The sequence below is a fragment of the Malaclemys terrapin genome, chromosome 10 (assembly GCF_027887155.1).
Source record: "Malaclemys terrapin pileata isolate rMalTer1 chromosome 10, rMalTer1.hap1, whole genome shotgun sequence".
Lineage (NCBI taxonomy): Eukaryota > Metazoa > Chordata > Testudines > Emydidae > Malaclemys > Malaclemys terrapin.
Genome location: NC_071514.1, coordinates 13,328,077 through 13,350,419, shown reverse-complemented (window position 1 = coordinate 13,350,419; position 22,343 = coordinate 13,328,077). Strand labels below are relative to the sequence as shown.

The 22,343-nt window shown below is 48.6% G+C and overlaps 1 protein-coding gene across 6 annotated transcripts; it reads left to right on the top strand.

Annotated features, from left to right (window-relative positions):
• The first annotated feature begins 5,970 nt into the window (after window positions 1-5,970).
• KLHL25 (kelch like family member 25) lies at window positions 5,971-21,777 on the top strand. Of its 6 annotated transcripts, none has more exons than XM_054042381.1 (3): window positions 5,971-6,062; window positions 7,620-7,681; window positions 19,957-21,777. In XM_054042381.1, exon 3 carries the CDS (start codon window positions 19,974-19,976, stop codon window positions 21,741-21,743), a length of 1,770 nt encoding a protein of 589 aa, XP_053898356.1. In that variant the 5' UTR covers window positions 5,971-6,062; window positions 7,620-7,681; window positions 19,957-19,973; the 3' UTR covers window positions 21,744-21,777. The 6 variants fall into 6 exon arrangements, with proteins under 6 accessions (XP_053898356.1, XP_053898355.1, XP_053898353.1 ...); XM_054042380.1 differs by having other exon boundaries at window positions 19,954-21,777; XM_054042382.1 differs by lacking the exon at window positions 5,971-6,062 and adding an exon at window positions 6,069-6,340 and having other exon boundaries at window positions 19,954-21,777.
• Window positions 21,778-22,343: the final 566 nt, after the last annotated feature.

The window sequence follows — 22,343 nt, the reverse complement described above, 5'->3', positions numbered from 1 at the left end:
CCCTCAGGCTACTGCTCAAGTGGGTCCACAGTCCTGGATCATCTAGACTTAAGGAACTAAACTCAGAAGAGTGTGGTGGAGGCGCAAGAAACAGCTGCTGCTCTGATCTACACTTTTCTTCAGGAATGTGCACGGTTACATCCATTTGAGATGGAGATATGGATGCTGCAGTAGCTGCCAGGTGACCTGCACTCTGACTAACTGGAAGATCAGGCATCTCCTCACCACTCACATCCTCACTGGGGCCGGAAGGCTCACCGTGAACATTTGTGTCTATGTATCTCAGGAGAGCTCCTTCCTGATTAGATAGAAAAGCTTCCTTTGCTTTCATTCTTTTTCTGAATGCTGCTCCAGAGGGGCATTTTCTTCTTTCACTCATGACTGCTGTTCTGTGCCAGCTATAGTGGCTCTCAACACTCAATTGAAGGGGACAAATAAGCAGGCTGGTAACAGGGCCGGAGTAAGGGAAGATATCAGTGTCTTAAGGGCCTTACTGGCTCCTACTACTTCAGTTGACTGCCTGTTCTCCTCAAGTGGGTTTAGGGAAGCAGCAGGAAACAGGAAGCTCCCTGAGAAGCTGGTGTTAATCAGTCCAGGCTCCTGGGGGTGCTGGAGAGGTACATAAGAGGCTCCTCCTCCTCTCTCTCCCTGCAGCTCCTGCTGCTTTCTGTTATTCCCTCTCACCTTTTCTCCTGCCTGCCTGTTATGTCTGTTGTGCCCTCCTTCCTCCAGCACAGCACTCCATCTCTGTGCATCTAGAGCAGAGAGAATACAGATGCCCCAGCAGCAGACACAATGTTCTACACTCTGGGTCCTAGTCGCGCCCCCCCCCCCACACACACACACAGTCTGACACCTGAGGCGGCCGCCTCAGGTCATCTCATGGTAAGGCCAGCCCTGTATTGGGGATTGCACTCCAAGTGTCTGATTCTACTCATAGTTACACTGGTGCCAATCAGGAGTGACTCCGTTGAAATCAGTTGAGTTACACCAATGTAAAGCTGGCATAAGAGAGATCAGCATTAGGCCCCATGAGTTGGATGAGGGACAGAAGCACTTTCCAAGACATGAATTTGCAAAAAGCTGTTCTGAGCAAAACTGCAGAAATGGGGGAATCCCTTGTAAAAGGGGATGAAACCCTTCCCCCTCAGACCTTCTGTGAGTGACAACTGATACGAATTACCCCTCCCCTTTCTCTGGATCAGTTACAAAAGGATGGATGTCAGTCTGGGTTCACACACAGCTTGCGGAGATAAGGACTTTGCCAGCCTGAGCGGGTAGCAGTTGGAAACTGCTCTGAGAATTAACAATTACTTCATTACACTCCTCGATGGTTCTTTTATAGTCTGGAGCAGCTGGATGAGACTCAACCACAAACAGAAAAATCAATTCAGTTTTGTCTTTAAATGTTGCCGTTGTTCAACAGATGTTTTCTGGGTGCCACAGCAGCCACCTTCCTCAAGATTCCACTTGTCATCCGCAGCAGCTCATTAAACTAATTAACACAATATTTCATCCATTTGAAGGAGCAGCTTTGCTGGAAGCTGGAAAATGGCAGAGTTCTAAGGGTTAATTTTCACTTGTCTGGTACAGCATGGTCAAATTACAGATCGGCAATTACACACCGGTAAGTCTAACGTCAGTACTGGGCAAATTAGTTGAAACAATAGTAAAGAATAAAAATGTCAGATACATAGAAGAACATAACTTTTGGGGCAAAAGTCAACTTGGTTTCTGTAAAGGGAAATCATGTCTTACTAATCTATTAGAAAGCAACAGAGGGTCCTGTGGCACCTTTGAGACTAACAGAAGTATTGGGAGCATAAGCTTTCGTGGGTAAGAACCTCACTTCTTCAGGTGAAGTGCTGAAGAAGTGAGGTTCTTACCCACGAAAGCTTATGCTCCCAATACTTCTGTTAGTCTCAAAGGTGCCACAGGACCCTCTGTTGCTTTTTACAAATTCAGACTAACACGGCTACCCCTCTGATACTAATCTATTAGAGTTCTTTGAAGGGGTCAACAAACATGTGGACGAAGGGGATCCAGTGGACATAGTGTACTTAGATTTCCAGAAAGCCTTTGACAAGGTCCCTCACCAAAGGCTCCTACGTAAATTAAGTTGTCATGGGATAAGAGGGAAGATCCTTTCATGGATTGAGAACTGGTTAAAAGACAGGGAACAAAGGGTAGGAATAAATGGTAAATTTTCAGAATGGAGAGGGGTAATTAGTGGTGTTGGTCAGCCCTAGGACCAATCCTATTCAACTTATTCATAAATGATCTGGAGAAAGGGGTAAACAGTGAGGTGGCAAAGTTTGCAGACGATACTAAACTGCTCAAGATAGTTAAGACCAAAGCAGACTGTGAAGAACTTCAAAAAGATCTCACAAAACTAAGTGATTGGGCAACAAAATGGCAAATGAAATTTAATGTGGATAAATGTAAAGTAATAACCCCAACTATACATACAGTATAATGGGGGCTAATTTAGCTACAACTAATCAGGAAAGAGATCTTGGAGTTATCATGGATAGTTCTCTGAAGACGTCCACACAGTGTGCAGCAGCAGTCAAAAAAACTAACAGGATGTTAGGAATCATTAAAAAGGGGATAGAGAATAAGATGGAGAACATCTTATCGCACTTATATAATTCCATGGTACGCCCACATCTTGAATACTGCGTACAGATGTGGTCTCCTCATCTCAAAAAAGATATAGTGGCATTAGAAAAAGTTCAGAAAAGGGCAACTAAAATGATTAGAGGTTTGGAAGGGGTCCCATAGGAGGAGAGATTAAAGAGGCTAGGACTTTTCAGCTTGGAAAAGAGGAGACTAAGAGGGGATATGATAGAGGTATATAAAATCATGAGTGGTGTGGAGAAAGTGAATAAGGAACAGTTATTTACTTGTTCCCATAATATAAGAACCAGGGACCACCAAATGAAATTAATAGGCAGCAGGTTTAAAACAAATAAAATATTAGCAGGTAAATATGCCCAATGGTCTGTGATGGGATGTTAGATGGGGTGGGATCTGAGTTACTACAGAGAATTCTTTCCTGGGAGCTGGCTGGTGAGTCTTGCCCACATGGTCAGCGTTTAACTGATCGCCATATTTGGGGCCGGGAAGGAATTTTCCTCCAGGGCAGATTGGCAGAAGCCCTGGAGGTTTTTCGCCTTCCTCTGCAGCGTGGGGCACGGGTGACTTGCTGGAGGATTCTCTACACCTTGAGGTCTTTAAACCATGATTTGAGGACTTCAATAACTCAGACATAGGTTAGGGGTTTGTTACAGGAGTGGGTGGGTGAGATTCTGTGGCCTGCATTGTGCAGGAGGTCAGACTAGATTATCATAATGGTCCCTTCTAACCTTAAAGTCTATGAGTCTAAATTAAAGGAAGTTCTTCTTCACACAGCACACAGTCAACCTGTGGAAGTCCTTGCCTGAGGAGGTTGTGAAGGCTAGGACTATAACAAGGTTTAAAAGAGAACTAGATAAATTCATGGATGTTAAGTCCATTAGTGGCTATTAGGCAGGATGGGTAAGGAATGGTGTCCCTAGCCTCTGTCTGTCACAGGGTGGAGATGGCTGGCAGGTGAGTGATCACTGGAAGGGATAGCTCAGTGGTTTGAGCATAGGTCTGTTAAACCCAGGGTTATGAGTTCAGTCCTTAAGGAGGCCATTTAGGGATCAGGGGCAAAAATCTGTCTGGGGATTAGTCCTGCTTTGAGCAGGGGGTTGGACTAGATGACCTTCTGAGATCCCTTCTAACCCCAATATTCTATGATTACCTGTTAGGTTCACTCCCTCTGGGGTACCTGGCATTGGCCACTGTCAGTAGATAGGATACTGGACTGGATGGTCCTTTGGTCTGACCCAGTGTGGCTGTTCTTATGTAAGGAGCAAGGATTTAAAATAGTTTGATGTACCATAGCTATTATTTAGTGCATATAGTCCCTGTTAACTGTAGTGACAAGATGTTATCCCATTTCTACTCTGGAGGAAGTATGGGACTGTATTTTATCATGCAGCTTTTTATTGGGGTTGTTGCTTCAATCAATCCCCATCTCCTCCTCTCCCCACACTCTGCAGAATGGGCCCTGCAAGCAGTGCCACCCTGTGAGTTAACAGCATGAAACAGGGACAAGCAGAGGCATAAGTAACTATGGTAGGAAACTCACAGAAAACTTTTCTGGGTTAGAGCAAAGGGCCCCGCACACTTTGGAGACAGGATATTTTCACTGGGTCACTATCCCAGCTGGATGTGCGCAATAAAGTTGCTAGTTCTTCACTGTAAAATTGACCCTTATTGTAAGCTACCTACTGAAAGCAGAAGGGTGTAAGCCTAGGGAAGTGCAGGAGGTGATGGGAGAAGAGAGGGGAAGTCCTCCCCCTGTGCTCTAGACACACCTTTTCAGCTGAGATGCACTTTGTTTAGAATTAGAGTACATTAAATCATTTTTCAAGAGAAAAGAAAATCGAGGCTGTGGAGCAAATTTCAAATGCCAGTTTTTCAAAAGACTCTAGCCCAAATCTGGCATGCTACCACTACTTCTACTAATGATCAATTAATGGTCTTATACAGTGTAAGTGCTTTTCATCCTGAGATCTCAAATCACTTTACAAATGAGGTAACTATTATTATCCCCATCTTTCGGATAGAAAAACTGAGGCACAGAATGATGAAGCAACGTTCCGAAGGTCACTCAACCAGCCGGTGGCAGGGACAGGAATAGAACCCAGCGTCCCACTCCAGCGTGCTATGCATATTTTTGAAGCAGATGTGGCCCTTTAAAGTTTTGTTTTACATTAAATGTCCCATACGTTAAAGTAGCTGAGAAATCTCAGTGCAAACGTGGGCGATTTAAGAAATCAGCATTGACTTTGGCTGAGGCTTTTACCTAGGGTGACCAGATGTCCCGATTTTATAGGGACAGTCCTGATATTTGGAGCTTTGTCTTATATAGGTGCCAATTACCCCCCCCCCCGTCCCAATTTTTCACCCTTGCTATCTGGTCACCCTACTTTTACCACCCTTGATTGACCTGACCTTGTCTTTGTGATTACTGTGCTGGACCGGAGGTGGCTGTGCTGGGCACCAGGAGAGCACAATATACTGTTTCTCCTTCACTGTGTGGAGGCCAGTGAGGGGCGTATTAGGTTCAATAATTTTACCTGCACTGAACTGGAGAGGTTTGGTGGCGCTCCCTTCCCAGCACATTTTTTACACCTAGGAGGAGAGCAGCAGGGCTCTGTAGGTCGGGACTGAGGTGGCTCCACAGCACAATGTGGGTCGCCCAGGACCAGAGTAGCACGGGCTGCACACCAGGACTGAAGAGCATTGGCAGGGTGGTGTGGGAGACGCAGGCCCTGGTGCAGGGTGGGGATTAAGAGGCATTATACCAGTGCTATATGGGGCTTCACCCGTGCAATAGCAGGGGACGCTGCAGAGCAGGACCGAAATGCTTTGCCAGGGGAGCCCAGCAGGAGGAAGGGGAAGGATGGAGGTGCATTGGGGGAGACAAGCCTGGAATGAGGGTTAGGTGCAGGCTAGGATTGAAATCCAGCCATGCTTCACTGTGTGTGAAAGCTCCCTCGGGTGCCCCATCCTGTGAAACCCCAGCGGTTCTGCTCTGCTGCCTTTACCCCTCAGCCTGATTCAAAGGCTCCTCTACCTTTAAGAGTCACGGGGGGGGGGGGGGGGGGGAATCCAGCTGCTTCAGCCCAGCCCTATAGACTCCGTCCTTGACTCCGCCCAGCAGCAGCTTCCTCTCATCCGATTGGCTGCATCCGCTATTGCACCGCCCCCTCCCTTCCACGAGCCTGACTTCTGGCTGTCACCCCCTATCAGTCACAATGCCGCAGCTCTGATTGGTTGCCCTGGCCCTGCTGGGGGCGGGGGTCTCCTCCTCCAGCTTGGAAACTAGTTAGTGTCAAGTCCCCGGTGTTACAGTGTAGCCAGTCAGTGGGAGTTACCTGGGGGGGCAGCATGGGCACCCGCCCGCCGGGGGATCTACAGTGACCTGGGGACACGCTCTGACCCCTGGGGCAGATCGCTGGCCTGTGAGTATCTGTGTACATTCATCTCCATCCCCAGCCCTGCCCTAGTGGGGGGAGGCAGCCTGAAGTGTGGAGAGAGACTCCCGGCTGTGAGAGCTGGTTCCCAGCGCCTGGGGTAGCGCAGGAGAGGGGGCAACAAACTCTTGTCTGTGCGGTTGCAAACATGTCATTGGCAAAGTGCTTTGAAGAGGGGGGGATCTGGGAGGCAGATCTCAGCTCGGGAGGAGGGGAGAGAAAGGGGCAGTGCGTGGTAGAGCTTTGATCGCGAAGAGACACCGGAGGTAAGGGCAGGATGTTTTCCCAGTTTTTTCTCCTATTTAGTTCCCGTCAGTAAATCATTCCAAGAGGCTCTGAGAAAAGTAGCTGCAGTTAATGACGAGAGCCAGAGAGAGATTAGTTGATGTCTTTCCCCTCTTTCAGGAGTGTTTGGATAATCTTGGAAGAACACTTCCTGGGGTGGTTTTTGTTGTTCTTTTTATTAAACCTGGGTGGAGATTAATTTTACAGATTGGGGTTTAAGGCTGGGGGGAGGTTTAGAAGAAAATCCTTTTTTTCTCTCACCGACTGACCGTGTAGTACGGAATTTGCTACAACAGCCACTCAGTTTACTACACATATTTGTGTCTGAGCACCTGAATGTTCAGGTTTTGTCTGCCAAGCCCAAATCTTCAATGGATAGCTTCACAATCCTCTCTTAATAGGTCTACATTTACCTTTATTAAAATGTGCCGCTGGGGTGTGGAAAGACCCAACAATACGGTGTCAGACTATTCGGTGACAGCGTGAACTCAGCATGCTGTCTGCGGATACTTGGATGTATTGCTTTCTTGTGATCCTGGAGCACCGTACAGGTTGTATACATTTAGAACGTTAGCAGTGAAATATTTAACAAATGCTTGAGGCATTTGACCGTTTACACCTAACCTACGAATACTGCAATGTTGATTCATTTTTTGTTTGACTCTAACTCTATCTCTGTAAAACTGCTTACGGATCAATGGACCCTGCTCTAGTGATCCTCCCGATAAAATAACGAGCTGCAGAAATAGCAGCAGCAACAATTCTGAAAGTTTGCAATTGTGTGTAAATGGCTGATTCAAACTGGCTGAGTGTTACAGCTCCCTGTTCTGTCTGGACAGCATCTGCCATGTCACCCTGGCCTTCCCTGGGGCCCTCATGTACTTCAAAAGTTACAGCTATTTTTTTCATAAGCTCATTAACACTGTTTGATTTCAGTCTTCTTTACTCCAAAGAAAACAAACTCTGAGCTCAGTACAATCACTCCTTTCAGGAGGAGACATCTGTCCATTAGGGACACCTCTCCATATGGTGTCTGTTCAACCTCTCTCCTCCTCCTATGAGTGCCTGGGTGATTCCTCCTCTTGTGACCATATACCTGGAGTCACCTCCCCAATCCTGTATGCCTTGCAATCCCATTCGCTGTTCTTCAAATCCCTCCTCCAAATGCACTTCTCTCACTCCAGCACAGACACATGGTCCCAGAAAAAACAAGTGACTTCACTTTTACTGTCTAAACCTCCCTTCTTTTCCTCACCCCAGCCCCTTACCGAACATCACAAGACACAGGAAGAGAAACTCCTCGTTCGTCTGTAAAGCATCAGGTACAGTGCTGTATAAATATTAACACATAGCCACCACAAGTGCTGTTAGTGATTGCTGTCCTACTGGTGGTTCCTTCAGTGTAGGCATAAAGCATGCTGGGGGGACGGGGGAAGAAAATGTGGGAGAAACTTGTGCTACCTATTTTACCTGCCGCTCTCTCGTTTTCCCCTTCCTACTCCTGTTAGCCCATCCTGGGTCTCCTCTCCCCAGAATCTGGCTGCTGTTGGTGTAGGAACCTTTTTTTTGCAGCTCTGGAAGAGGCTCCCATTATCCTTTCCCCTCCTCTGTTTGCTGGTTCAAATCGAATCTTATCCGAAAACAAATCGTGTCTTTCCCCTCTGTAATTTCTCTTGCCATTTGCTACCATTGATCTCTGTTGATGAGGTGTGTTGGGATAAGGTTTGTATGGAGGTTTGCTGTGTGCAATGAAGGTGCCTGGGGTAGCGACGGCTTGGAGCGTTCCTCTTTAAAGTAGTCTCATTGTCTCGTTATTTATATTATTGGCGTGCTGAGGACTCCCAGTCATGAACCGGGACTCCATTGCACTGGGAGCTGTACAAACACAGAACAAAAAGACGGGTCCTTGCCCCCAAAGAAACAAGATTCTTGTGTCCAAACCCAGCACCAAATTCACTCCAAAAGGCTAACATCCAAACCGTAGTGTAAACGTACACGACTTGAAGCAGCGCCACCAAGAAACTAGCTCTTTCTGCCCTTCTATTGGTTCAATATAGGATAGAGAAGAAAAGAGCTATTAGTCCTAATAGCCAAACCCCCTCTCACCCTCAGTCTTTGCTAAATTGTTCCCTGTGGTAGAACCTCTCGTGCTGAGTTCAGCCTGTGGCTCACGTGATGGGGTTTGCACCACGTTCCTGAGAAACCTTCACTGCATGTGTAGAAAAGAAGAGAGGAGGCCAATTTAATATCATACTAGTGAAGGAGCAGGGTAGTTAAGTGTATGAGAGAGATGGCTCGGGGCAAATTTACTCTGTGTGTTGTGTGTACACTGTGTGTGCTATATGGTTTCGTGGTGCTGGAGGGAGGACCATGACCTTGCCATGTAGTGTCAAGGCCAAGAAAGAGTATAACTTATTGTTGTTGAGTGATGATTGTATTACTACCCCTGCAGGGGAAATTGCCTCCTGTACAAACTCATTGGGACTCAAAGTAATCTTCCCTGATGGCCAGTAATGTTTTTAGGAAACGTTTATTGGGTGATGGGATGGAATAGGAGAGGCATTATGTGGTGGCAACTTGTCTGTGGGGGTGGAACAGCACAGGCAGAACCTGGTCAGATGCGGAGGGAGATGGGAACAGGACACAAGGGTACAGGTCAGGCAGGTCCTGGCCACATGTATGTGTAAGTGGACCAGGAGGGGCAGACCTGGCCTGGTGGGTCTATGGTGTTGGAATTGCTCACTGGACAGATGGGTTGCTGAAAGGGTCAGATTAGAAATACAAATGTCAGAGCTTATTACCAAGAGCCAGATTTATTCTCATTCTTTATAGATCGTAATTGAATTCAGGCAAATGTAGTCAACATTGCTTAAACTGTGGCTGCTAGAATGCCTGCTAGGATGTATTTAGCAGTAACAAGCTGTGCCAGCCCCCCTGGCAGGACCTTTAACCACCATCACATCAATGTATTTTTGCTCATCAAGTTTTACATCCCCATGGTGGCTGTTAGCACCAGTCCAGTGAGCAAGGGCTGCTTCATCATCCCTTCCACTGGGTACATTGCTTCCCTTGTCCTAGAATACTCTGACTGAGCCATCCCAGTTTGCCTGCTTGCAAACGCTTAGACTCAGGAGAGACGGCCAGTTTTATCTGATAGCCTATGAGCCCCAGGCCAGGCAAGCTTCATACTGCAGCCCATTGGAAATCCCTTTGATGTATTGCTGATTGGTGCAGAGGTGAGTGTAAAACATCATGTAAGGTAACATGAGCAGCTGTGATACTGCTGACCCAGTAATTCAGGGGTTGAGTCATGTGGGTTGATGCACATGTAGCCCTGAAAAGTTAGTTCGGAGCCCTTTATCTCTCAGAGTAACACTCCCACCTCCTTTAATCCTTGCTAAGAATGTTTTTTAATTTCTAAATCTTCCCTTCTGGCTGGGGGGCGGGAGGGAGGGTCCCTTCTTGCTCTCCTTAAAGTCTTTAATCTTCTTCAGGGGTTGGCATTTTTGCTGCCCAGCGCTGAATTCCCTCCAGCGCCCATCAACACCAGTGAGTAATCATCTATGGAGACACAAGGTCCTCCCATCTTCACGGACTTGCGTGGGGTGCTGAACCCCTTCCAGTGTCTGGAAATTGTACACAAGATCTCCTGGCAGATCAATACAGAGCATCAGGTTATCTGACTGGGAGCTGAATTTAAATTCTGGATTGAAAGCTGTGAGGAGAACCGGGCCTCGTTGATAAGAAAATACATGGTAGAGGCTCTGGTTGACCCCATGACCCAAGCCCCCTACTTTGCCAACAAATTTGTTTGTGCTCGTAGTCAGGGGATGGCCTGTGAGCAGAGGGCGGGAAGATCTGCCTGCCCCCTAAAGTTGCAGCATCTTCAACAGTCACTCTGCCATCACCTCAATGGACCACCTCTCGCCCAGTGCACATCCACTGGGAGCTGTGTGGTTCGGTACCATGTGCGGGCATTTGAAGTAGACACCTCTTCTCCCAAGTGTAGTAGCAGCTAGGCTCTCTTTCTGGGGACTCTCTCGTGGAGATGGACACTGTGATCAAATGGGACATTTCCATTCCGGGCCCCTGTGAGCTTAATTTGGGAGGCGGGCAGGGGGGGATGGAGACAGGCTGTAGCTTCATCTGCAACTCTGACTCATTTCACAAATCGATTGTGATGGATCTAGCTGAATGGAATTCATTCACTCATTGAGCTGGAAGGCAGGTTTCGGGGCGGGGGGAAGCTCACAGCAGCTCCTGAAATGAATTCCGGGCTTTGAAAAGATCTGCTGGGCTGAGACATTAAAAAGCTTTTGTCCACAGCCTTAACTGTTGCTCAAAACATGATTTCTTCTGGTTGGATAATGGCAAAAGGATGGGGGGAGGGGTATCCCCAGGACTACAAAGCCAGAGGGTTTAATAATGAGCATAGACTAACCCACCTTTATTGCCTCTGGGAGGTGGCTTAATAAGAAGGTTTACAGAGCATTCACTGTGGAGGGTGGGGAGCGGGTTGGTCTACACACAAGCTTGCACCAGTTTAACTGAAGGTGTGTTCTTAAACCAAGTTTGTCTACAGACACTCTTATTTTGGTCTGAGGGGGGGCTTATTTTGGTTTAGCATAATCCATTTTTATAGGCGGCACCAGAATCCCCTTTTCCTCTTCCCCTGCCAGATGCAATAAGAATTCTGCTTTCTGCTCAGTACCGCGTGAAACATAGCTCATGGTTTTGGGGACACAGGCATTTAATAAGCCTTTGTGATAGCCTTGGAACTGGAGTCTCTGCAGGACATGAGGGCAGGTTGGTACAACATGATGGAGCATGTTCCTGGACAGGCTGGAATATGGAATAGTGATGACCAGAGCACATTTCTGAGTTCAGATCCATGTGGATAAGCACGCAGAAGTTCAGATGCTTGCCCAGACCTTCTCCAGACGATCCCTGCAGATTTGGGCTTGGAAAACCGCGTGGTTGCTGTTTGAGTCGAATCGGTACAAATGGAACAGCATTTTGCATTGTATTTCTGCCTCCCATCCAGGAAGTGCAGGGCTGCCATGAAAACATGAAATAAGAAGGAGGAAAAAATTGTCAATGGCAATCTTTCAGATGGCAAAGATTTGGGTTGACTCAGAGCTTCAATTTTTTGGTCCGGTTGGCCTTCCTTGCTTTAGGTGCCTATTTCTGAATGAGATATGTTTATAAAAGAAAGGTACTGTACCGTGCCAGTGAGCCAGTTTCTGTTCTGTTACACAGGTGTGAATCCTAAAGGCTTGTCTGCACTACCGGCTAAACCAGCGCCACTGCAATCAATGCAGCAGCGTCAACTTAGTGCAGTGTTTCCCAAACTTGGGACGCTGCTTGGGTAGGGAAAGCCCATGGTGGGCCGGGCCCATTTGTTTACCTGCCGCGTCCGCAGGTTTGGCTGATCGCGGCTCCCACTGGCCGCGGTTCGCTGCTCCAGGCCAATGGGAGCTGCTGGAATCAGCGCGGGCTGAGGGACATATTGGCAGCATCCAATAACTCAGTGATTGTGAACTGACACCTTAATAGAAGGTCCATGGCTGGAAGCAGGTGTAGTGTGTCTCTTTAACCTGGCAGGACACTTCTTTCCATTCTATCTGGCAGCTGGCCAGGTTTCACTGTCAACGTTTTCTGTATTGCACTAAGTGTGGGTTGCTATTTTTACGCCTCTCATCTCAAGTACTATTTACTGGAAGATGTAATTAGTAACAAGTGTGTCTGTTTGGGGCCAGCTTGAGGGGACAGGAGTGCATTGCTGCAGCCAGAACACAGGGAGCTGTGAAAGTTTAGTATCGAAGGCAGATCCCCTAGTATGTGCAGGGACAGACCAGTGTCTACTGAACAGCACTAGTGGGATTGCAGGTTTGGAGCCTGCAAGGAGGAGTATTTATTCCAGAGATGTTGAGCTGTTTATGTGAAGTGACGTGAAAGTGGCATATATGCACCAAATCTTTAAAACTCCCATTAGAGCTGCTGCTGCTATCTCCAAAAGGAAGGATTTATTCCCCTATCTTGTCTATTTGCCATCTCCCTTCTGTCTTTCTCAGCAAGATTTGTTTTCCCCATTGTGTCTGCTATTTTTGACTCCTGTCCAAATGTTTGATCCAGGTCTTCTTGAGTAATGGACGATGTGAATAATTGGAACTCACATTTAAAGGGCGCACATCATCCTAACCCATTTTACAGTGTGTGTGTGTGTGTGTGTGTGCGAGTGTACACAGGAGGATCAGTTTCCCTAATGTGGAAATGCAGCCATGTCTGGTGTGCAATGGACAACTCTTTTAACAGTGCAACTGTTCAGGACAGGAAGTGAAGAACACACTATCCAGATGAAACTGCGGGTGAATGTTAATGTCCTAGACTCAGAGAATAACAGCCTAGGAACCTAACACTGGGGATGGGAGAGCGGAAAAGAAGGGTGCAAAAGAGAAGCTGATCTTCGGCTGAGGTCAGGAAGAAATTTCCCCTAAGGGTTGTATTGCAAAATTTGGGTGATTATCCGGTGTTTTATGCCTTCCTCTGAAGTATCCAGTGCTGGCCCTTCAGGCAGGCCAGTTCCGATGTGGAAAGAAAGGCTCATGGGCGTATCCTGGTCCAAGACAAAGCAGTAGGAGTGTGGTTGACTTCCGTGGGAGCAGGTTTTGGTACTACGTGGGTGAGCCTTGTGTCACTATCGCCTGGATGCTGACACTCTGCTCTCCTGCTTGCCCTGGGTGCCAGTGCTACTCCAGGACAGCCCAGTGGATATGGAAGGTCTACATCTCCTTGCAGGTCTACTGGTGTGACTCCCTTGATTACACTACAGATGTACGGGTGTAGCCGAGAAGAGCATCGTACCCAGTAATAGATCTGAAACTGTGGTGCCCGAGGCCAGATGCTTCTGGCATTTTCTTTAGGGCTATTTACTGCCCTGGCCCATGTGGCTATATTCATTTACCATTGATCTGCACATTTGTATTTATACACTGGTGGCTGAATTTCCCTATCCCTCCTTAAGGCTTCCCCCAGGTTTGTGAGAAGTGGGATGATTTGTGGTTATTGGTGCAGAGATGAGAGTAAAACACCATGTAGGATACTGCTGTGGCCTGACCCAGTAACTCATGGGTTTCCCCGAAGATTTCCCAGGAGTACCAGTGGTATTATACTACCGGTGCCCCAGTGCCCTGCTTTTACAGATCAGCGGTTTCCTTCCAGTCTGCGCTGCTGCTTCCATTGCTGCTTGCCCAGAACTATGTGTGCCGGTGACCCTGTCCTTGTTTCTCTGAAGATTTTAAAGTCAGAGCACCTGCCACAGCCCATGTGAAAAGAGACAAAGACAGTGACAAGAACAGCAGAGGCAGCAAAAACCAAATAGAATAAATTAAAGGGAAAATTGAGATCTTCTAAGCCAATGCCTTTGATCCGAAAGCTGCCTGGTTAGCATTTAAATGCTAATGAAAGCCCCTCCTGAAGCCAGGAGGAGCAGAACCCTGCAATGAGAACCCTGGTTTTCCAGCCTCCAAGGTTGCATGGGAGTTTTCTCCCAGGAGTTGTGAACCGTGTGAATATCAGACCTCAGTGACTCTTAATGCTGTAGGTAGTTTTTAGTAACGATGGTCGAATAGAAAGCAACCCTTAAACGACTCCCCCAAGCCCTGTATTGGGACTATAAGCACAGGGTTTGGTTCACAGGGTCAGGGTTTCCCATGCATGTTCAGCTAACTACCAGGCAGGGTTTGGCAACAACATTTCTGAATGACAACGTTTCACACTTTTTAGCAATTGTTGGACCAGAAATTCATAGCAGGGATCTTGTTACTTGGTGTTTTATTTTACAGGAGAATACCAAATAATCAAACTCGATTGCCCAGTTAAGGAGTAGAAACGATATCGTGTGATTTATTAGACCAACCACGCACCACAAACTGTGCAATCAAACTGTTTGTGAACAGCTCTCAGGCTGTAAAGCGATTTGTTCAAACCGCTTGGTAAATTCTTATGGATACTGGAAGTGTTGGGAGGTTCATGGACAACCTGGTGGCTTAAAACAAAAAAAGCTACATTTACTACAAGCATTGGCCCTGCTTCTGAGTTGGCCCTTCAGAATGCAGAGCTCACATAGGGATAGAGAGCAAAGGTAACTCTAAGGCAGTGGTTCTCAAAGCCGGTCCGCCGCTTGTTCAGGGAAAGACCCTGGTGGGCCGGGCTGGTTTGTTTACCTGCCGCGTCCGCAGGTTCGGCCGATCGCGGTTCCCACTGGCCGCGGTTCACTGCTCCAGGCCAATGGGGGCTGCGGGAAGCTGCGTGGGCTGAGGGACATACTGGCCGCCGCTTCCTGCAGCTCCCATTGGCCTGGAGTGGCGAATCGTGGCCAGTGAGAGCTGTGATCGGCTGAACCTGCAGACGCGGCAGGTAAACAAACCAGCCTGGCCCGCCAGGGGCTTTCCCTGAATAAGTGGCGGACCGGCTTTGTGAACCACTGCTCTAAGGTCCCTTTGTGCCTCCTGGTTTCTTGGCCCCACCAAGAGCTTCCCAGCCCAACTTAGAGCACAATCAGGAGAGGCTCTAAATTATAGCAGCCTCCCTCAGATACCTACAGGCTACACGGCCAGCCCGGAATACCTGGAATTCAGTGAGCTTCAGCCATGCCCTCCACCCCCAAGTCACCTCTAGTATCGATCGGGTTGCAAGGTGGGATATAGGGATGCTCCATTATCCTAGCACCACCAGGGAAGCCCCTTTACACAACAGTTCCACTTTCTTGATGCCACCATAGCGGCTTTAAGTAGCCACAGCGGGTGAGAGAATCAGAGTTCTAGGTCTCACCTTTCTCCCTGGTTCTCTAGTCTGGCTTTTGTCGTCTCCAGGGACTCTTGAGATACTTTTATTTGTGCTCTGGAATCAGGGGGGCCTGCCCTCCCCGTGACTCAGTTAACTTTCATCTTTGTCTTGGGTTGCTGCCATGGGTGCTTTCCTCGCTGAACGGGTGTGTGAAAGGCTGTCCAAAGCCCCCTCCCCATGCTGCTGTGTCGTAAGAACTCTGTCTCTCCTAGATCTACTAGGCTGAGACTCACCAGAGCCAGAGAAATATTCTAGCCAGCAGACAGCCTTGGCTATCTGACAAAAAGGCTGATGTTCCCAGGCCCTCATCTATATGGAAGAAGGGCCTCCGTCTGCCTCCGCCTGCCCTGAGATCCTGTGAAGACAGTGCCATCATTATTTATTTTTTTATAACTCCCTTTAAAAGAACAAAATGACTGCAACATATGAGTGCATCCCAGGCCCACTTTGCTCAGGTCAGGTCCTCTGCTATTTGAGCTGTAGCTTCCATTCTAATGACTGCCCCTGTCCTACCCCGAGGGCGCTGGCTGCTATGCTCTCAGATAGCCCTTTGAGCTTTGCCTAGCAGGTGGGAGGTTGGAAAGGGACACTGGCAGATTTCTGTGTGCAGAATATTCCTAATCTGGAGTGTCCCATCTTACTTTGGTAGCTCTAGAACAGGGGTCGGCAACGTTCGGCACGCGGCTCGGGGCTGGACCAGTTTATTTACGTTCTGACGCGGCAGGTTCGGCCGATCGCGGCCCCACTGGTTCCGTCATAACCTAGGGCCAAATGCCGCTCTATAAGTTTCTGCTTCAGCAAAGCACTTAAGGATGTGCTTAATAGTAAGCATATGCTTAGGGTGACCAGACAGCAAATGTGAAAACTCGGGACACGGGGTGGGGAGGTAATAGGATCCTATATAAGGCTCTGGAAAAGTTATCCTTGTCCCTTTCCCCTTCTGGGCTCTTCTCTTTGTTTCTATGGCTGTTCTGTGTGAATTGCTTAACATTTGGTTTGATTATCTGCTGAAAATTAACACATCCACTCACTGCTCAGGTCTGGTCTTCAAAGGAAGCACTAGATTGGGAGGGTGTTTTCTGAGGGTGGAGGAATGGGAGCTGGAATCAATAGCTTTTAGCAGACTCATAAATGTTTCATTTGTATTCCTCAGTTTGGCCAGGGGCGCTGGAACAATTTGTATTGTGGGGGTGCTGAGAGCCGTTGAACCAAACTGTAAACCCAGTATATAATGGAATCCGCTACCAGCACTGCTAGTTTCAGCATCTCTGAGTTTGGTGCTGTAAAATTGTGTCACCAGAATCCACATTAACCCTTAAAAATTTGTACTAGCCCTGAGGTGGGTGTAGAATAAGCATCCTGATGATGCTAGAACATTTCCCCTTGCAGCTCAGCTCAACCACTTAATAATGTGATTTCCTGCCCAGTTCTGGAGCTCTGCATTGAAAATTGCCTCTGCTCACAAGTCAAATGAGTATTGCGGCCTCTGCCTGGGACCTTGGGGATATTTGCTAGGAATCTGAGAATGCTGAATAAAAATATAATCAATAGCGGCATGATTTGGGTCAAAGATCCCACAGCCGCAGCGACTCGGCGTTATTTACGTTGTACTGTTTGGGGACTGGGAAGTCTCGGGGCCTATAACTTGGCCCATTTACGTCTGCCCTGCAGAACGCTGTAAGGGAGAGGCAGAAAACACACAATTCAAAACATAAATAAATCCTAATCAATAGGAATAATTCTGTTTGAGGCATTGGAAAGTGTCTGAGCAGCTTGTGGTTAAGCCTGTGTCTGGCTTATCTGCAGCCAGGCTCTGTGAAGCATGGGAGTGTTGAACTGCTTCAGAGTTTCTGGGAGGTCAGTGTCTCAGCTTTGTGTCCTGTGGGGCTGCTAACCTGCCATTGGCCTCGGAGAGGTCACCGCCTCTCACCCACAGTGGGTTATTCAGAATTCCTTGCTTGACTCCTGCCCTGTAAATCACAGCCTAGCAGCTGACTCGGAACCGTGAGCTCCATTAGCAGTGTTGAGACCGTACTCTGATCTAGCCGACTTGCGAGGGCAGGGACCTGTTGGCTTCATGATGAACAGAGGATTTTATTCATTCAGTGTTTTTCCAACCCTTGCGATACTTGGTGCTTTTTCTTAACGTCCCAACTGCTGGAATCGAGGGGTGTCATGAGAATCTCACTCTTTCCTCCCTCTCCCCCACAGGAAAGCTAAGTTTCTAACCTTGGTGATTACAGAGAAAAGCTTGACAATGTGAGCTGAGTGCCTGCTCAAGGCTCATACAACTAGAAGGCAAATAAAAAGCTCCCCAAATCATTCTTTTAAACCAACATTGTTTTATGGTTTCATGATTTTGGGGCCTGACGTATGGTGTAACCTTGTCCCTAGCTAAAAAAGCAGAACAATAATTACAGAGAGAGGTTTTTAGGGCGGAAGAGGTGAAAAAGGGAAGAGCAGCTCTGGTATGGAGGTGTGTGGGGGGGTGGTCATAGTTGGACACTACTTTAAAGTTAACAAGTTTGCTTCTGAATTAGGTCTGCCTTCCCAAGATCCTGATACTTGCCCAGTTTGTTTCTGTCTTCGCTCCCAGCAAAATCTAATTGAAGAAGAGCAATCTATTTGCACTGCGGGCAACCTTTACAGCCCTTACCTACTGTCTGGAAACCACTGTCAGACGCAACCTGTGGATATGCATTTAAAGAGCAAATATCCCTGTACTTTGGAGCAGTGTGAACCCAGATCTGCATCTGACCTTTGCAACTTGGCCCCATTTCTATCTATCATGTTTGGACTTATCTGCCTACTCCCTAAACCCAGACTCTAGCTGTGTGTGTGTTTTTGTTTTTTGGCAAAATGAAATAAAACAATGCTTGACTTTTGGTAAGACAGTGTCACCTCTTAATGTTTGTTACAAGCCCTTAATATCAGACACTGGGGATGCGGGGGGGGGGGGTGCTGTAGCAACAGGATGTTTGTAATGGGATGACATCAGGATGGCAGTTGTGGGGTTTTGTTTTGGGGCTTTGACCTGTGAGCTGGTTGCTCAATGAAGTAAAGGGGGGTGTGGTTTGTCAGACTGAAGCTGCATCTGTGCGGCTGCAGATTTTTCTGTCTGTCTCTCTAAGCTGTATTCTTTAGCTCCTCTTATATTCTTTGCAACTGACAGACTGGCTTTTAGTGACTTGCAATTTCTCTCTCAAACATGTTATTTTCCAGCAACGCTGATGGATGTGCCTTCGGCATTTCCTTTGTGAATTATGGACTAAATTTTCCAGTCTAAGCCTCTGTTTTTTGTATGTTTACAACATACCAATCAATCAGTCAGCCTACCGATTACCCGATTTACACTTTCAGAATAGGATCATTTGCATAGTTGTGCCTGTGCATTGGATGTAGGTGGAAAAATGCAGACTGACTGAAAATGCAGCCTTGGATAGTTTAGTTCCAGTGGTTCTCAAACTGGGTCGCCGCTTGTATAGGGAAAGCCCCTGGCGGGCCAGGCCGGTTTGTTTACCTGCCCCGTCCGCAGGTTCGGCCAATCGCGGCTCCCACTGGCCGCGGTTCGCTGCTCCAGGCCAATGGGAGCTGCTGGAAGCTATGGCCAGTACGTCCCTCGGCCCGCGCCGCTTCCCGCAGCTCCCGTTGGCCTGGAGCGGCGAACCGCAGCCAGTGGGAGCCGCGATCGGCCGAACCTGCAGACGGGGCAGGTAAACAAACCGGCCCGGCCCGCCAGGGGCTTTCCCTACACAAGCAGCAGCCCCAGTTTGAGAAACACTGTTTTAGGCCAAGCAACTTCTCAGATTCCACCGTCCAAACTCAATTTCTCTCCCCCAAAGGCCATTGTGGGTATGTCTACACTGCAAAAAACCCAGCAGCAGCGAGTCTCAGAGCCCAGTGAACTGACTTGAGTTTGCACTATGGGGCTAAAAAGAGCAGTGTAGACGTTCTCACAGGCTGGAGTCCAGGCTCTAAGCCCCATCCCCCTCACCAGGTCTCAGAGCCCGGGTTCCAGCCCAAGCAGGAATGTTGACACTGAGCTTCGTCATATTCCCTGAAACCTGCCTGTTCTACAAAGTAGATGAGTCATGTGGAAGAGTCTGCTGGGACTCATCAGACAGAAACTAAAATTAGAAGGGTTTTGCAAAATCTGTTGAAATCTTTGGTTCCCTCTAATAGCTAGATACCCCATAAATGAATACGGTTGCAATCGCCTTTCCTAAACCTGTAATAATCTCGCCACCAGAAGCCAATATGACATGAACTGAGCCAAGAACAGGCCAGAACCCTTTACCCTAAATAGACTGTTCTCTTTAACAAGGAAAAATAAACATTGCGTGGTTTATGTGTTTGCCCTCCAGGGGCTGTTGAGAAAATTTGCCATTTAGTTTGGGGCTTTGATTGCTGCATTTCGCTTATTCCTTGTTGATGCCAAAGTGCAGAATTCTCTGTTTCTGCCATGATTACTCAAAATTAAATTTTAGAAGAATAAGCGAGACTTACAGGGTGCTCTGTGGCTGGAATATCTGGGGGTGCTGCAGGTCAGGACTCAGGAGCTCTGGCAGAATTGGGAAGGACCCAGTGCTGGGACACCAGAGTAGGTTTGAGGTGTGTTGGCAGATCAATAGGGAGAGGGAATTTAGCACAGAAGATGCCCACACTCTACTGCTGGCTCTAGATAGTGCTGTCGGTTTCTCTCATCTATAAGCACCACTAATTCGTTTATTTTCTGTTCACTCCTTAGCAGACTGTGCCGCTGTCATCATGTCGGTCAGCGTCCACGAGAACCGTAAATCCCGAACGAGCACCGGCTCTATGAACATCTTGCTTTTCCACAAAACCTCCCACCCAGACTGCGTCCTGTCCCATCTCAACACCTTCCGGAAGCGCTGCGTGTTCACTGACGTCACCCTCTGGGCCGGGAACAGGTCCTTCCCCTGCCATCGTGCTGTGCTGGCTGCCTCCAGCAGCTATTTCGAGGCCATGTTCAGCAACGGCCTGCGGGAGAGCCTGGACGATGAGGTGAATTTCCATGATAGCCTCCACCCAGAGGTGCTGGAGCTGCTGCTGGACTTCGCGTACTCCTCCCAGATCATCATCAATGAGGAGAACGCAGAGTCCCTGCTGGAGGCTGGGGACATGCTGCAGTTCCACGACGTCCGAGACGCAGCGGCCGAGTTCCTCGAGAAGAACCTCTACCCTTCCAACTGCCTGGGCATGATGCTGCTCTCGGACGTTCATCAGTGCCGCAGACTCTACGAGCTGTCCTGGAGGATGTGCCTGGTCAACTTTGAAACAGTGCACAAGAGCGAGGATTTCAACAACCTCTCCAAGGACACCCTGCTGGACCTGATCTCCAGTGACGAGCTGGAGATAGAGGATGAGGAGAAGGTCTTCAGGGCCATCATTCAGTGGGTGAAGTATGACTTGGACAAGCGGAAGGTGCATCTCCCAGAGCTGCTGAGGAACGTGCGTCTGGCCTTGTTGCCTTCCAAGTGCCTCAAGGAAGCCATGGCGTGCGAGGACCTGATCATGGCAGATGAGAGGAACAAGCTCATCATGGACGAGGCCATGCACTGCAAGAAGAAGATCCTCCAGAATGACGGGGTGGTCACCAGCCCCTGTGCCAGGCCCCGCAAAGCCGGGCACACCTTGCTGATCCTGGGCGGGCAGACCTTTATGTGTGATAAGATCTACCAGGTGGATCAAAAGGCAAAAGAGATCATCCCCAAAGCAGACCTGCCAAGCCCAAGGAAAGAGTTTAGTGCCTGTGCCATTGGCTGCAAAGTCTATGTCACCGGCGGGCGGGGCTCGGAGAATGGGGTCTCCAAAGACGTCTGGGTGTATGACACCGTTCATGAGGAATGGTCCAAAGCTGCTCCCATGCTGATAGCTAGGTTTGGGCATGGCTCAGCTGAACTAGAGAACTGCCTCTACGTGGTCGGGGGGCACACTGCGGTGGCTGGCGTCTTTCCGGCATCTCCCTCTGTTTCCTTGAAGCAGGTAGAGAAGTATGACCCTGCCTCCAACAAATGGACCATGGTGGCCCCTCTAAGGGATGGAGTCAGCAACGCTGCAGTGGTCAGTGCTAGGCTGAAGCTTTTTGTCTTTGGCGGGACCAGCATCCACCGGGACATGGTGTCCAAAGTCCAGTGCTACGATCCTGTCGTGAACCGGTGGGCGATCAAAGCAGAGTGCCCCCAACCTTGGCGCTACACTGCCGCCGCTGTTCTAGGCAGCCAGATTTTCATCATGGGCGGGGACACTGAATTCACAGCTGCATCCGCCTACCGCTTCGACTGTGAAACGGACCAGTGGACGCGGATCGGGGACATGACTGCCAAGCGCATGTCATGCCACGCCTTGGCCTCGGGGAATAAGCTTTACGTGGTGGGGGGTTACTTTGGGACGCAGAGGTGTAAAACGCTGGATTGTTATGACCCTACCTCGGACACGTGGAACTGTATAACAACAGTGCCGTACTCACTCATCCCCACGGCTTTCGTCAGCACATGGAAGCACTTGCCAGCTTGAGAGGCATTGGCTTGGGCCCAGAATTCAGAAGTTTAACCGGGTAAGATTATATATATTTTTAACCTGATACTTCACCTCCACCGCCTAAAATCTGCATCCACACCCCATGTCAAGACAGCTGGATCTAGACTTGCTCCTGGGAATGCCACCATTTCCCTGTATTTACATTTGAAACAGAGAGGTGTAAACGGATAGAAGGCTGAGCAGGCCCAGGGCATTGTATGTTGATACCCCTCTGCTCTCATACCATAATTATTTCAAGCTGGTCCCTTCAGTATCTTGGAGGCTTAGAGTGCACCTCATCCACTTGTATCCCAGGGCAAGACAGAGAATATGTTTCAATCATGTCTCTAATAGTACTTGTATTCAACACCTTCTGGTAGGGTAGACACTGTGGTGATGAGCACTTAAGAACGGCATAGATAGTCTGTCCCTGTGCTAGCACTTGGTAAGTGTTTCATGCTGATCAGGACCGGCTCCAGGCACCAGGCCACCAAGCATGTGCTTGGGGCGGCGCCTGGAGGGGGGCGGCGCAGCAGGGCGCTCTGGGCCCAGAGCGGGCCGCGACTGGGTTTGCCGCCCTCCTGCCGGCGCTCTGGG